This window comes from Vipera berus (genome assembly GCF_964194415.1).
Source record: "Vipera berus genome assembly, chromosome: 3".
Classification (NCBI taxonomy): Eukaryota; Metazoa; Chordata; class Lepidosauria; order Squamata; family Viperidae; genus Vipera; species Vipera berus.
Genome location: NC_138204.1, coordinates 115,044,351 through 115,058,551, shown reverse-complemented (window position 1 = coordinate 115,058,551; position 14,201 = coordinate 115,044,351). Strand labels below are relative to the sequence as shown.

General features: G+C 41.5%; 2 protein-coding genes across 6 annotated transcripts in view; one reads left to right on the top strand and one right to left on the bottom strand.

The window, feature by feature from the left end:
• Positions 1–3,425, top strand: part of OLFML2B (olfactomedin like 2B) — a 37,084-nt gene extending 33,659 nt beyond the window's left edge. For both annotated transcript variants that reach the window (XM_081322681.1, XM_081322680.1), the window contains exon 8: positions 2,476–3,425. In XM_081322681.1, the coding sequence (XP_081178807.1) occupies positions 2,476–3,077 (602 nt within the window). In that variant the 3' untranslated portion in view covers positions 3,078–3,425. The remainder of the gene's footprint in view (positions 1–2,475) is intronic.
• Positions 3,426–8,714: 5,289 nt separating this feature from the next.
• The window catches only part of ATF6 (activating transcription factor 6), a 93,274-nt gene continuing 87,787 nt past the window's right edge, over positions 8,715–14,201 (bottom strand). For 2 of the 4 annotated variants that reach the window (XM_081322682.1, XM_081322685.1), the window contains exon 16: positions 8,716–12,207. In XM_081322682.1, coding sequence (XP_081178808.1) covers positions 11,999–12,207 — 209 coding nt within the window. In that variant the 3' untranslated portion in view covers positions 8,716–11,998. Of the gene's footprint in view, positions 12,208–14,201 lie in introns of all 4 variants that reach the window. The other 2 variants (XM_081322683.1, XM_081322686.1) reach the window with 2 other exon arrangements.

Below are 14,201 nucleotides of genomic sequence, written 5' to 3'. Positions count from 1 at the left end.
TTTCCCTGGTGTCTCTGTAATACGTTTTATCCAGTCTTTTTTCTTGTCCTCAAGTTTGTTTTGTAGTGTTGAAATATAAGTTGTCTTTTCCAAATCTAGTATTTCTTGTAATTTTTCCCCACTTGGATTAAATCATACTCCTTTGTTTTGCAGAATTCCATCTTTAAGTCTCTATCCTCGAATTTATGTTCAGTCATCTGTTTTGTCTGTTCCTTCTCTGTTGTGTTTTCCTGAGGGTTTTTTTGGTATAAAATTGAATTGGAGATAAGTTGATTTATATTTTCAAAGTTATTCTGAATTTCTTTGTGATCTGAGATTATTGTTATTTGAATTATTTGCAGCATATCATATATCTGCTCTTGAAAAGTATTCATTTTTCTTGATAAGTATTTCCTATAAATCTCTGATTTTCCATGATGACCGAAAGTCCAAATTCCCCCCCCCCTCTGGAAATAGCTTTGGAGTCAGAGTTGAATGAATACTTGTAGTCCAGAGAGTTCAAAAAAAGTTCTTTTCCCCCCTTCAGGTTTGCAAGTCTCACTTTATCTACACAGCTGTTCTCTATTGTTAAAACTTTGAAGGTCACAAGTAGAGATTAGTTTCTTCCCCAGATTTTACCCTGACTGTCATAATCCTCATCCACCAGTAGGTGTCAGCACTGGTTCATTTTTCAGATTTTATTCCTCCATGAAAGGTTCAATTTGCCACTTCCGTTAGCAAAAGTGTGAGGCAACCCCGCCCCCTTCACTCTTGGAGGGTTTTTTTTGCTTCTTGGGAATTTCTCCCCTTCAGGAAAGTTGATAGGTAGGATAGAGAAAAATCAATGTTCTTACCCAGATTCAGGCATGCTGTTTACGATCAGCTTAAAATAGTGCTTTTGACTTTGGTTGCTCACAGCTTGGGCTAGACTCTGGAGTTAGGCTAGCCTTTCTCCTGTTGGTTTCTGGAAGGCTTTTCCTGAACCGATCAGGTCGACTGCCGTCTCTCGGAGGTCCTTGGGACTTCTTTCCTTCATTGTCACCTCTCTCGGGTGGCTTCTGGCCCATTTAGGGTCCCCTAACAGGAAGAAACTCAGCTGAGGGGCGCAGAGTCCCAAACCCCTCAACTGCTGCACTGCACGCAAGACCGGAAGTCCAGACAAGGTTTTATGTTTGCTCTATATTATGGGCTGAATTGCTAGAGAAGATAATTGACAGAAGAAAAGAATTCTGGGTTGGGAGGTCAGGAGAGATTTGATGCATCTGAGGAAAAAATTAAATGGAAAATTGAATTCTTCCAAGCACGCGCATTTGGGCTTTGGGGAAGGGGTTGGAGAAAGGACAGTTAAAGTGAGTTTGTGATCAAAAGTCTTAGAAATCTGTGAAAGAAAAACTACATTACAGGTAGTTCTCAGTTTGTTCAAACAGCTGGGTCCTTCTCAGTTGGTGCTTTTTTTGTGCTGGCACAGCTGGAGCCTCCTTTTGCAAAAAAAGGGGAAAAAGACCCTAGATGATGCAGAGATGGCGGACCTGGTTGGTGCACGAAGAGGGCTGGGGCAGCTAGTGGCATTGGCTAGGCAGCCAGCCAAAAGGGCTAAGATGGGGAAGGGGGGAGGTAGGCAGGTGGGGAGAGTTCCAGAGGATGCAGTCCCTTACTTTACCAAGGCTCCAGAGTAGGAGGGACCAAACCCAGAGTGGCTTGACTCAAAGTGGATCCTTACCTATTGGTGGGATTCAGTTAATGATGGCAATGGAGACTGCCAGGATTGCCATTGCTAAGTGACATGGTCATGTGCTTTATGACCACAGTACTTAGCAACAGAAACCCCTGTCCCAATTACAGTCATTAACCAAGAACTATCTGTAGAGAATTAAGCCCAAAAAGGTGTAGCAGGTATGTGCCAAATACAGCACTTCTTCATCAATCTAGTTTCTCCCTATAACATACATAGGAGAGCTAAATGGACTTTCTATTAATGTTTGAAATCTGTTAAATTTGGAATACAAAATTTGTGGTGGTATCTTTCATTTTAAGTGCTTTAGATTTACTTGCATATGTTGATGTCTTTACTTTTGGCAAGAGTCATATAAACTATCCATAATCTATCCATGACACACACATATATGTTAAAATATCTTGTTTGCCACAAGACAGATAGCTGTTAACAGATTTTTAAAAAACGGAAAGCATACAAATACCAGATACATTGCAGATGTACAGAACATTGAAAAAGAAATACTGAAACTTGAATGATAAAATCTACAGAAAAAATGGGGGAGAATAAATTTCACATCTAGTTAGTATGTCTCAGATTAGGAGTTCAGTAACACATGAGTAAATCTCCAGATTTAATCTTTGACATCTGCCTGAAATCCTGAACAGCTGCCACTAAGCAGAGAGTAGAATGTGTCTGTTGAAATCTTCACAGGAAACATATGTGCAAGTAGGATTAGGATCAAGTGTGCTTTTTAAATTATTATACCATCTGTTTCCTAGGCCGGTGGAGTAACTCGTACAAGTTGCCCTACAGTTGGATGGGAACAGGCCATGCTGTCTTTAATGGTTCTCTCTACTACAACCGAGCCTTCACCCGCAACCTCATTAAGTATGACCTAAAGCAGCGCTATGTGGCTGCCTGGGCCATGTTGCATGATGTAGCCTATGAGGAGGAGACCCCTTGGCGTTGGCGTGGCCATTCAGATGTAGATTTTGCTGTGGATGAAAATGGCCTATGGATCATTTATCCTGCCATTAATTATGATAGCTTCAACCAAGAGGTGATTGTCCTCAGCAAACTCAATGCCTTGGATCTGAGCACCCGTAAGGAGACCACCTGGCAGACGGGTCTGCGCAAGAACTTCTATGGCAACTCCTTTGTCATCTGTGGTGTCCTCTATGCTGTTGACAGCTACAACAAGAGAAATGCTAATATTTCATATGCATTCGACACACACACCAATACTCAGATCATCCCTCGCCTGCTCTTTGAAAATGAGTATTCCTACACCACTCAGATAGACTACAATCCCAAGGATCGGCTCCTTTATGCTTGGGACAATGGCCACCAGGTTACTTACAATGTCATTTTTGCTTATTAAGGACACAAGGGATTGATTTTAATGGGCCACAGCACCTTTTTTATATAAACATGTTTGTTTTTAATTCTATAAATCAGAGTAAATCTGTGGGTTTTTAAAAAGTTTTTTTAAAAAATAAAATTGGACTGTAGAACAGTCCACATACCAAATCAACCCTTTTATTTTGGGCATAACTTTTTTATATTGAATATATTGCCTACCCTGAACAATGGGACCTCTGTCTTCATTAACTCTGCCAAGCGCAGACACTCCAAAGGGGAAAACCACGGGTCTTTTGCCTTCATTATTGTAATAGAAAATTTGGTTTGGATGAGAAAACCCAAAAATTTTAACATTTTATAATAAAATATCAGTGTTGAAACTCAATAAACCAGTGTCCTGTTTACATTTCTGCTGTTACTGCATGCTTCTCTTTTCTGCTGATCAGCTCCTACATGACTTTATAGGGTTCCTGCCTAAACTGCTGTGGTTTTTTTTACATTCACTTTATAGTTCAGACTGCAATTCTATGGTATTTGGGAGGCTCCAGGAGCTGTAATACTGTAACCTTCATCATCTGAAGGCAGCGAGAAAGATGTGCTGCTCCTTTGGCTGAGGACAAAAGGGTTCACTACTCTGGGTGCTCTGATCTGCAGATGATAATTGCAAAAGTTGGGTGGGGTGGGGAGAGAAAACTTTGAATGTGCAAAGTTAACCCCCTTTCTGAAGGTTGTTACCTGGAATACAGGATAAACTATCCATAGCTGGATAGTGCCCACCCCCATCAGCCATGGCAGGCAGTTTAATCCATAGAAGCCTGTCCTAGATGATAGATGCAGATCCTTTAGCCCAGCCCCCGCACTGCCTTGCCTCACTGCTGGTGTAGTGGCTCGATTCAACACCCAGGAGTTGGCAAAAAACTGAACCAGCATGAAGTCTTCTGCTTCTAATTGTTTAACACAGAGATGAGTCAATTGTTTGTGATGAAAAATTAATTGAACGAAACCAGGACATAATGGTATAAGAGTTGTTTAATGTTAAACAGGCAACGTTTGTTAGCATCAAGAATGGACCTTGCAGGAAAATGCATATGGGAGAAAAGCAAGCATAAACAACTGAACGAGTGCTTACTTAAGTGTCATATTTAGCTCTGTATGGGTCAGTTCCATTTTTGGAGTGTTATCCTGTTGACAGATAAGGCAAATGGACAGAATCCTGAGGCTCTTTGCATAATTTACTTTCAATGAGTCATTGGATAGAAGAAACGCAGACAAAAATGTTCTGGATGAGGAAAAGCACATTTCACAGCATGGCTGCTGCAAAAAATGAGGATGAGAGAAAGCTATTTGAAATATGTATAGAAAGAAAAAGGTGCAGAAGACAGATGAAAGTTAAAAATGATTAAATTAAAAGAATCAACAACATAGAGTGATTTTGATGGAAACAAAGGAATTGGTTCAGAAATGGATGAAATGGATTAAACCATTGCCAAAAGAGTGAATGGTATTAAAAATAAAACTGACGAAATTGTATAGGATGAAACTAAAATGAGGGAATGTGCAAAAGAGTATTTTAGAGGCTTGGGTGGGAGTGTTAAAGATTGGGAATGAAGCAAATGCTGTTTATCCAAGTATGAAATCAATCAGTCCAAGGATTGTTCATCTGCTACATGTAGCATCTTCTCCCAAAACCTTAACCTGTGCCCAGCGAGTATGGAAGAGTGGGCAAATGGGAATTGATTTTTGAAGTCTTCCTGCAAAATTCCTTCCAAAATGACATTTTCAAGATACAATCCATTCTTGGATGGGTGCTTTCAGCAAGCATGACCTCAATCATCTCTTGGTCAACTGAACTTATGTGTATGTAAGTACTTTTAGGATTACATCTTTTGTCATTAAAAATACATCATTTGTTGAAATTGTTTCCTGCTCACCTTTGCTAATACTTGACTTTTACATTATTGAAAGATTACCACAAGCATCCTGGAAAACAGCAAATGTATCCAGGGAATTTGCTTGGGGGAAGCATATATTTAAAGGTATCTTTACATTTGGCAAGAACAGTGTCTTTCCCTGAATAAATTCAGACACAAAAGGGGAGTTGCAAATCATGACATGCCTCTGAAATGTGCTTTTATTATATTAAATCTATAGATAGTAGGGATACGAGAATGTGACTGTAAATTTGGACACCCACACACCCACACCCACCCACCCCCTCACGAACGATCTGGTGGATGAATTAACAATTTCAGCTATTTTATCCTGCTCCACAGCAGCTCTGTCTTGCCTTAGTTTCCTGGTCTATGATGCAACATCTCTTTTGATTCCTTCTTCTGCCTAGTTATTGTTTTAGCAATTGGCAATGAAGGGTGGCTGTCCTCTAGTCTAAGTGAAAGAATTGCACCTTCCTCTGAGCTGGCAGCACATTCCCTCCAATGCTGATGAAGCCATTGAGACGAGAAATTCTACGGTGGGATTTGAATTTGTATCAGCCCCAGCTATGGTCTTCAGCTGCAATGGGATCAAGCAGGGTCAATCACCCTACCCATAACCAATGCTCTATTTGGGTTTCAGAGTGATTTTATTTCATATTTTGGGATGGCACTCTATTGAAAGGCATGAATAATAGACTACAAAATGCAACATCCACGCAATCAAATAGAACTGGAAGGGACATTGGAGGTCTTCTAGTCCAGCCCCCTGCTCAAGCAGTACCTCAGACAAGTGACTGTCTAGCCCCATGGTGGTGAACCTATGGCACGCATGCCACAAGTGGCACGCAGAGCCCTCTCTGTGGGCACCTGCACTGTTGCCCCAGTCCTAGGCCTTCAGCTGGGTTTTATAAAACCTTTTTGGCTTTAGGCCTCCACCGCCGTGTGCAAAAAAAAGAGATTCAGTCAATCAATCAATTTCAACTTTTCGCGGGGAAAAAAAAGATCTTGCAAAGTTGGAATTGATTGAACTTTTTAGTCCCACCCAGTCTGCCATAACCACCGCAGCCACGCCCACCCAACGCCATGCCCACCCAATGGGCCACGCCCCCCCAGCAACCAACGATACATAAGTGAGTTTTGGGTTGCAGTTTGGGCACTCGGTCTCTAAAAGGTTCGCAATCACTGGTCTAGCCTCTTCTTAAAAATCTCCAGTGATTTCTGAAGGCAAGCTATTCCACTGGTTAATTGTCCTCATTGACAGGAAGTTTCTCCTTAATTCCAGGTTGCTTCTCTTTGATCAGTTTCCAACCATTGTTTCTTATCTTGCCCTCTGGTGGTTTGGTGAATAATGTGACCCTTTTCTGGGTGCCAGCCCCTCAAATATTGGAACACTACTATCATGTCTCCCCTATTTCTTTTCTTTAGACTAGCCAAACCCAAGTCCTGCAGCCGTTCTTCGTATGTTTTAAGTCTCCAGGCCTTTGATCATCTTAGTTGCTCTTCTCTGAATTTTTTTCCAAATTCTCAACATCTTTTTTGTGATGTGGTGACCAAAATTGGTTGCAGTATTCCAGGGGTGGTCTTACTAGGGTTTTATAAAGCAGTACTAATACCTCTTGTTACCTTGATTCTATGCCTCTATTTATACAACCCAGGATTGTATTAGCTTTTTTGGCTGCTGCTGCAGGTGAAAAATATGCTTGTGCTTTGAACATTCTACCCCAGGATTGTTAGGAAGGCAATTTCTGATTTGCTGAGTAATCCTAAAGCATCAGTGTTGGAGCTCTTTGCTCAATTGAGAAAAGCAGTAATCTCCTCAAAGAGGGGGGGGGGCTTCAAACATTATCTTCTATATTCTGCAAAACTGAGGATAGTGCTTGGAGGACAGGAAAGGGAAAAAAAGGAGGAACAAGGAAGGGTAGTTGGTAGATGACTAAGAACTCTTTAGCCAAGAGATGAGGGGAACTTTGAGATCCTGGGGCAGTCTATAATACACATTTCTTATTAGGGAAGAAGGGACCTGCCAGAGTGAAGATGAAATGATTTCCCAGTTTGTAATAGGGAATGATCCTCGGTCCTGAGTTTTATATTTTTAACACTTTCACAAAGTTATCTGAGCACACTAACTCCCATTTATTTCTTAGTTATGTTGTTTACTTGTAATCCTGACAATGCTCCATTAAATTGCCTTCCTTACTGCTCTAGTCTAGGCAGTATTACAGTGTCCCGTAACAGGTGAATTCAATGGTATGCAGATATAAAAACAAATACCAGAGCTCTACATGTATATTTTATTTATTTATTGGAAGAGAATGTAAACATAAAGTAGTAATTCTTGATTGTGATGTCCCAGTAGTAGGATAATTTCGATTCCAGGTATCTTGTTTAAAGACCAAAAACAAAAGACAATGCAATTGCTCTTCCAACAGTAATTACAGAGAACAAAAATGATTTCTTATTCAAATGTTTCAAAGAAATAAACACAATATTGAAACAAGAAATAATTTAATTACCAAAACAAACAAACCAAAACAGCACGTTAAGTACAAACTCAAAAATTGTTAAGAGTAGGCCACTGAATTCAGTGTCTCTTAAATTAACTAAACCAACTTTACATCATTACTCAAAGCACAGATCCAACCTAATGTGCAAGATATTATTTTAACATTGCTTAAAGATGTTACAGTCTTTAAAGAAAACACTCAAGATATCTTAGGCTTTTGTGAAAATGTTGTCCATATTCTTTCTCAGAAGAGGAAGGCTGTTTGTTTTTAATAAAGTGTTCTGCAAAGAATTGTATTTCCAGCACAGCAATGAAAAAGCAACACTGGACATTTACTTAGCCCACAGGTCGGCAACCTGCGGCTCCGGAGCCGCATGCGGCTCTTTGAGCCGTCTCTTGCGGCTCCCAGCCGCCCGGTGCGCGCGCACCTCTTCCAACGGGCAGTGGTGCGCGCGCACCTCTCCAAATGGAGAGTGGCACCGCCCGTTTGGAGAGGTGCACGCGCACCTCCCCGAATGGGCGGAGGTGCGCGCGCACCTCCCCAAACCTTTGGAGAGGTGCGCGCGTACCTCCGCGCGAATGGGCAGCGGTGCCGCTCTTTCAGGAAGCCCGCCGCGGCCCGTCTGTGAAGCTGCCGAAAGCGGCAGCTTAGCAGACGGGCCGCGGCAGCTTCCGCAAAGAGCGGCGCCCCTGCCCATTCCGAGAGGTGCGCGCGCACCTCTCCGAACGACCGGAGGTGCGCGCGCACCTCCCCAAACCTTTGGGGAGGTGCGCGCGTACCTCCGCGCGAACGGGCAGCGGTGCCGCTCTTTCAGGAAGCTGCCGCTTTCGGCAGCTTCCTGAAAGAGCGGCGCCGCTGCCCCTTCGCACGGAGGTACGCGCGCACCTCCCCAAAGGTTTGGGGAGGTGCGCGCGCACCTCCGGTCGTTCGGAGAGGTGCGCGCGCACCTCTCGGAATGGGCAGGGGCGCCGCTCTTTGCGGAAGCTGCCGCGGCCCGTCTGCTAAGCTGCCGCTTTCGGCAGCTTCACAGACGGGCCGCGGCGGGCTTCCTGAAAGAGCGGCACCGCTGCCCATTCGCGCGGAGGTACGCGCGCACCTCCGGTCGTTCGGAGAGGTGCGTGCGCACCTCTCGGAATGGGCAGGGGCGCCGCTCTTTGAGGAAGCTGCCACGGCCCGTCTGCAAAGCTGCCGAAAGCGGCAGCTTTGCAGACGGGCCGTCGCCATCGGGCAACCGGGAACCGGTTCCATCTCATTTTTAAAAAAATGGCAGCCGCGTGCGTCCGCGCATGCGCAAAAAACCTTTTTGCGCATGCGCGTGCATGGACACACGCACGCGGCTCCCTCTTTTTTTAATTTGTGATGGAACCGGTTCCCAGTGGCTCTTTTTCTTTTTTAGGTTGCCGACCCCTGACTTAGCCAAAGACAGTCGGCCAATTTTGGACAGGCAATATTGAAGAAATGCCGAGGCTGGCAGTAGAACAGCTCAAAACTGATTTCCACAGTTGGCCAGACTAGAGATGAACAAGGGCCCTCAAGAAGGGAAAGTTTTTCAAACAAGGAAGGATGCTTAAGGCAAAGAAAAAATAAAAGAAAAGATTAGTTCTGATTGACCCAAATTCTTGAATTCTCTTTTCCCCGCCCCATTGATTCTTCCTTTCGTAAGGTACACTTTTCCACCAGCAGATACTTATAAGTACTGTAGTCAAGATTATATATTTAGCAAAATTAGATCTGGGATACTTTGATATTCAAGAGCACTGCTAGATTTTGGTTGGCAGTTAGCTTCATGGATTTATAACACAAAAGCTGCAAAAGCTTTTTATTATAACACTAACATATAAGATGCAGGAAAAAATTAGCTGAACTAAAAATGCTTCTCATCTGGCAAATTTTTAATGATCTTGGGTCAGATTAATCTGAAAACCAGGATAACTACCAAGATTTATCTTCAAGATACCAAAGAAAACTTCTAGTAAACTGCTTGCTGATCTGTTCCCTACTGTTTTTTAAAAAGTGCAAAGATCTTTTTATTTCTACAGCATCAAATTGCACATAATATGGATGTCTATAGGGAACATTTAACAGGGAAAAGCTTTCTCCTGATTGTGGCACAAAGGAACATCAGCATCCAAGTGAACAACGCCTTCTTTAATCAAATAATGTTTACAAAACATTACTCAATTTCCAGTAAGAGCCAGACAAATTTTCTCTAAAAAAAATAGAATTGTTTTGTCCCTCAAGACAAAACAGTTCTGAGATTCTTAGCTCCATGTACACTGCAACTTCTTGTGACAGAAATTAATTTTTAACAAGTAATTTCATGCTACTCTCAAGGCAGGGTTATGCATTGTGCTTCCGATATTTTGTACATCAATATTCATAGCATTCTACAGAATAACTAATAAAAAGGATTCTTGCCATGTGAGAAGCCTACTGTACACAACACAAACAAGAAATGCATCACAGCAGGTGGAAAATATGAGGTGAAGTTGACTTGGACCTAATTGTGCTGCCAGTTTCTTTTCTTGTTCTGTAAGGATTTTAGTTTTATGCTGTTCAATTATTTTGCTACTGGTTTATAGTGGATTGTTATCTTTAATTTTGTTAGGTTTTGTCCAGTTACTCTTGACGCGTTTGAAGAAAGACTTCAAAAAACATATATTCAAATTTACCTATCACTGACTTTACCTTACTTATATCCAGCAGTTGATGTGTGTAAATAACAGCAGAGACGTGTAATATTACAACTCCTACCCAATCTGTTATCCAGAGGAGTTAACGTATCAATGAATGAACCCACAACACAGAATTTTGCCCAGGCCTTTTCAGGGAAGACTCTATCGCTGTTCATCTCTTGCACTTTCATCTGTCGTTATATTGCTCATATGTGTACACTGCTCATACAGTTGCATAAATACCTGTTCAATGCCTGAAGTGGCTTTTTGTGGAAGTTGTGCTAGTCTTTAATAAAGTAAGATTGCAAGATCTGAAAGTGGAATTTTGAAGATCAAACAAAATCACACACAGGCAGAAGGGAAGAAAAGCAGATGATGCCTATACAAAGGGAGTTAGCCAATGGAGGTTTTCTTTGCTGACAGGCACACCACGTTTTGCCCGCGACTCATACGTTCACTTATTTGAAGAAGCCTTTTACATTCAGAGCTTATTTTTCTACTTCACAGATGCTTAGCCAAGTGCTCCTTCCTCCTCACTAATCTTACTTTACTATGAAATCTGTCCTGAGGATATTTACATCTAAAGGAGGCTCAGATATTTGATAAGAAATAAATACCTTAGTTTATGCAGTACTATGCTCTAGCTTGCATCCCCTGCAAATATCTATGCGTCAGGCAATACATTCTCCCTTATTCCAAGTAAAAAATCTCAAAGTACATCCCAATGTGGGTATCCTATATGCCCAATGTGGGCATAAACTATGTCAATGGAAGGAGTGGAGTGGAAAAGGCAGAGAACCTGTTCTCATTGATCTAGCCCTCTCAATTTGAATTCCACTTGAACTCTTTTTTGATCTTTCCCTGTTGCCAAACCAGTGGACATAAATTATTCTAATGAGCAAATTCATGCAGGAAGCGCATGAAGATGTGCACACATGAACCCAGCTTCTCTCTGGAATATCTGACCTTTGGCTCCCTTCTACAACCTGGGCCAAATAGATAAGCGCCACTTGCCCTGATTCCAGTACATTCACTTAATATTTAGCCCAAAGTAATAGGAGTGTAGTGGTCAAAACAAAGCTCCTCATTAGTAATTTTGCAAGTCTCAGTCAATAGGTGCCCTTGAAACTGGTTCAGATACACTCTGACAGAATTTTAATTTCTCTAATAGAAATTACTGGGAAAGATTTTCCCAGTAACAATACTTTACAAATTTGCACAGAAGTAAAGGGTGGTATCAACAAAACATCTGTACTAGACTGGGCATTTGTTGTATAATAATGTACCGGGAAAAGACAGTGTGGGATATAGTACTCTAGAGACTGAATAAAATAATAAAAAAGTACTGAAAATACAGAGTGCAACAAAGAATGGCTTAAGCTCTAATTTGGTGAACAAGAACCTGTAGTTCCTTATTTTCCTCCTCCTGGTAAAGTGAAGCAGGGAAGAAAACGCAGAATAAGATTGAGTAAAGAATGCAAAGACAAACTGAAATTAAAAATAAAACAAATACAGTGATAGACAACCTGTATTCCACATGTGGCCCCTACATTTCTTCTTCAGGAACTGCCAAGAAATTGATATTTATTTCTAAGAAGGGAAGGGAAAGCAAAGACATTTAGTGCCCATCCCCAATCCCAGGAATTAATTAGCCCCACAGAAGCCAAACTTCCAACAATAACATTATTTTGCCCACTGCCATTTTAGCATTTCTTTTAACAAAGTGAAGTTCTTAGGCCCATAAATATTGTCTTACAAAGATGGCAGGTAATCTAGACACTTGGGTCCCCTATCTCAGAGCAAACATGAAAGCCTCATTCTGAGAGCCTACTGGGATGATTCAGTGATTGTTCTGACAGCAGGAGCTGCCTCTGGAACGGTTGGGGGAGAATGATAAAAGGAAGTTGTGTGGTTCCTCTGCTGTTCCCGAAGGTAAGGTGGGATGGATGAGCTTTTGATATGCAGGATCCTGGTGTCCATTACTTCAGTGTCTATCTGCATCATAACTTCATAGTCTTGCCCGTTAATGATTTTCTCTAGAAAAAGAAAAGAAGAAGGAAGAATTAATCAGAAATAAATGTCTTGGGAATGTAAGAGGAAAAAAATAACTCATGGTCAACTATAGGATAGAGATATGTATCAACCAATGACTTCATAGAAGCAATGCTACCTGTAATTTATTTAGAAAAATGGCAGAGAAACAAAAGCACGAAACTGATTTAGGACAATAAGCCTACCTCTAAAAGAAGAGTCCAAATACTTTAAAACAGACATGTCAAACACAAGGCCCGGGGGCCAGATCTGGCCCGCGAAGTGGTTTTATGTGGCCCGCGAAGCCATCCTGGAAACAGTGAGGGAATGGCCCCCACTGCCTTGGCCCTGGCCCAGAGACCCTCAGATCTGTCCCACTCCTGCCCAGGCCCCCATAGGCCCCCTTGATGCGAATGATGTAGAGCTGGCCATGCCCACCCAGTAGGCCATATGCACTCTAGCCATGCCCACCCAGTAGGCCACGCCCACCCAGGCCATACCCACCCGGCCCCCTGAGGGCAACCGCAATGTGCGGCCCTCAATGAAATTGAATTTGACACCCCTGCTTTAAAACATCCTTCTTATAATAAAGGCTTCACGCTTTCAGATTTACTTATATTATTATTAATCTTCTTTTGAAGGATGCTCAGCAAATGCTGATGGTTTAAGCAGTATCTAAAAGTCTGAGAATGACACAAGTATTATTGTAATATGGTTTCGAGCAAAGTATTTTTGAAAGCTGAATTTGCAAGATTGAATACTTTTAATTTTCAGTTGTTTTGATAATTTTATGGTTGTAACTTCTAATACTTCAGTAACTATGGAAAAACTTTTGCCAGCTTATTCCATGGTTAAGCCCCAATATTTTTCAATCTTTTCAGTTCCTTTTTGAGATACCCTACTGCCACTTGGTATTATCAATCTACAAGCAACATCTTTTTTCAGCTACTGTAATGTTTGATGTATTGCAGTATAATTGAATTTGGAAGTCTCGTAACATTTTTACACGATCATTCTGAGTCATTTTATCAATGTTGTCAGCACACCTACACTTTCACATATCGTCAAATTCATACCTTTTAGATACATTCCAGTATATTATTTCTGCCACACATTTATTTTATAATTCAACAGGACAACTTTGCTACATCTACTTATTGAGTGGTTTAACAGCTTTATTTTTTTCCTTGCATAAGATACATTTGAAGTTGCTTCCAGTTTTTCAAGCTTTTGTTTTTATGTTATTTTTTTGCTAGTGTCTATTCTTGAGCTGCAAATTATTAGTATTACTGTTCCATTCCTGATGGATGCAAAATGAAGCCACTGCTTTGTATTTCTTTTGACTGTGCAAAGCTTTTATCTTTCCAATTTTTTATTCACTGTTTTAACTGTTTTGATTTTTGCGTGCTGCCCTTGATGCTGTCACAATCAAACAATTTTCCTTGAACACATCAATTATCATTTTCTCTTTCCCTGATTTTAGGTAATCATTTAAATGTTTGATGTCATCCTCTGTTGCTTGTTTCTACACCACAACAAACCAATTTTCTTTGGTACAAATGCCACACTCTTTGGATGTAGCACATACTGTACTGTTGTTACGTTTTCAGATCTTGCGATCCAAAGCATTTAGTTTGGCTTGTATTCAGTCTTGCTGCTGGGCAACATATTACACTAACAGCATATATTACTGGCTTTGAATACATTAGCACCTGTAAGGACCCGCTTCAAAACCTCTACCCAAGAAAGCAGAACTCTTGGAACGGCAATCATCCCAAAAGGAACTTTTATTAGGAGACATTGACAGCAGGCATAGAAGGCAGGGTCTGAGGGTTTCCCACTCAGATCAATAGGTTAAAGGAGCAAAAAGCAAGCCCCACTCCAACAGTTCATCTGGTCAGTTCAAACTGGCCAACCCCCAGGTGTTAAGTCTGCTGTGGGAATGGGGCTGATAAAACTCCGTTCCCAAGGCTGTGAAAACGTTGTTGGGTCTTTGCAC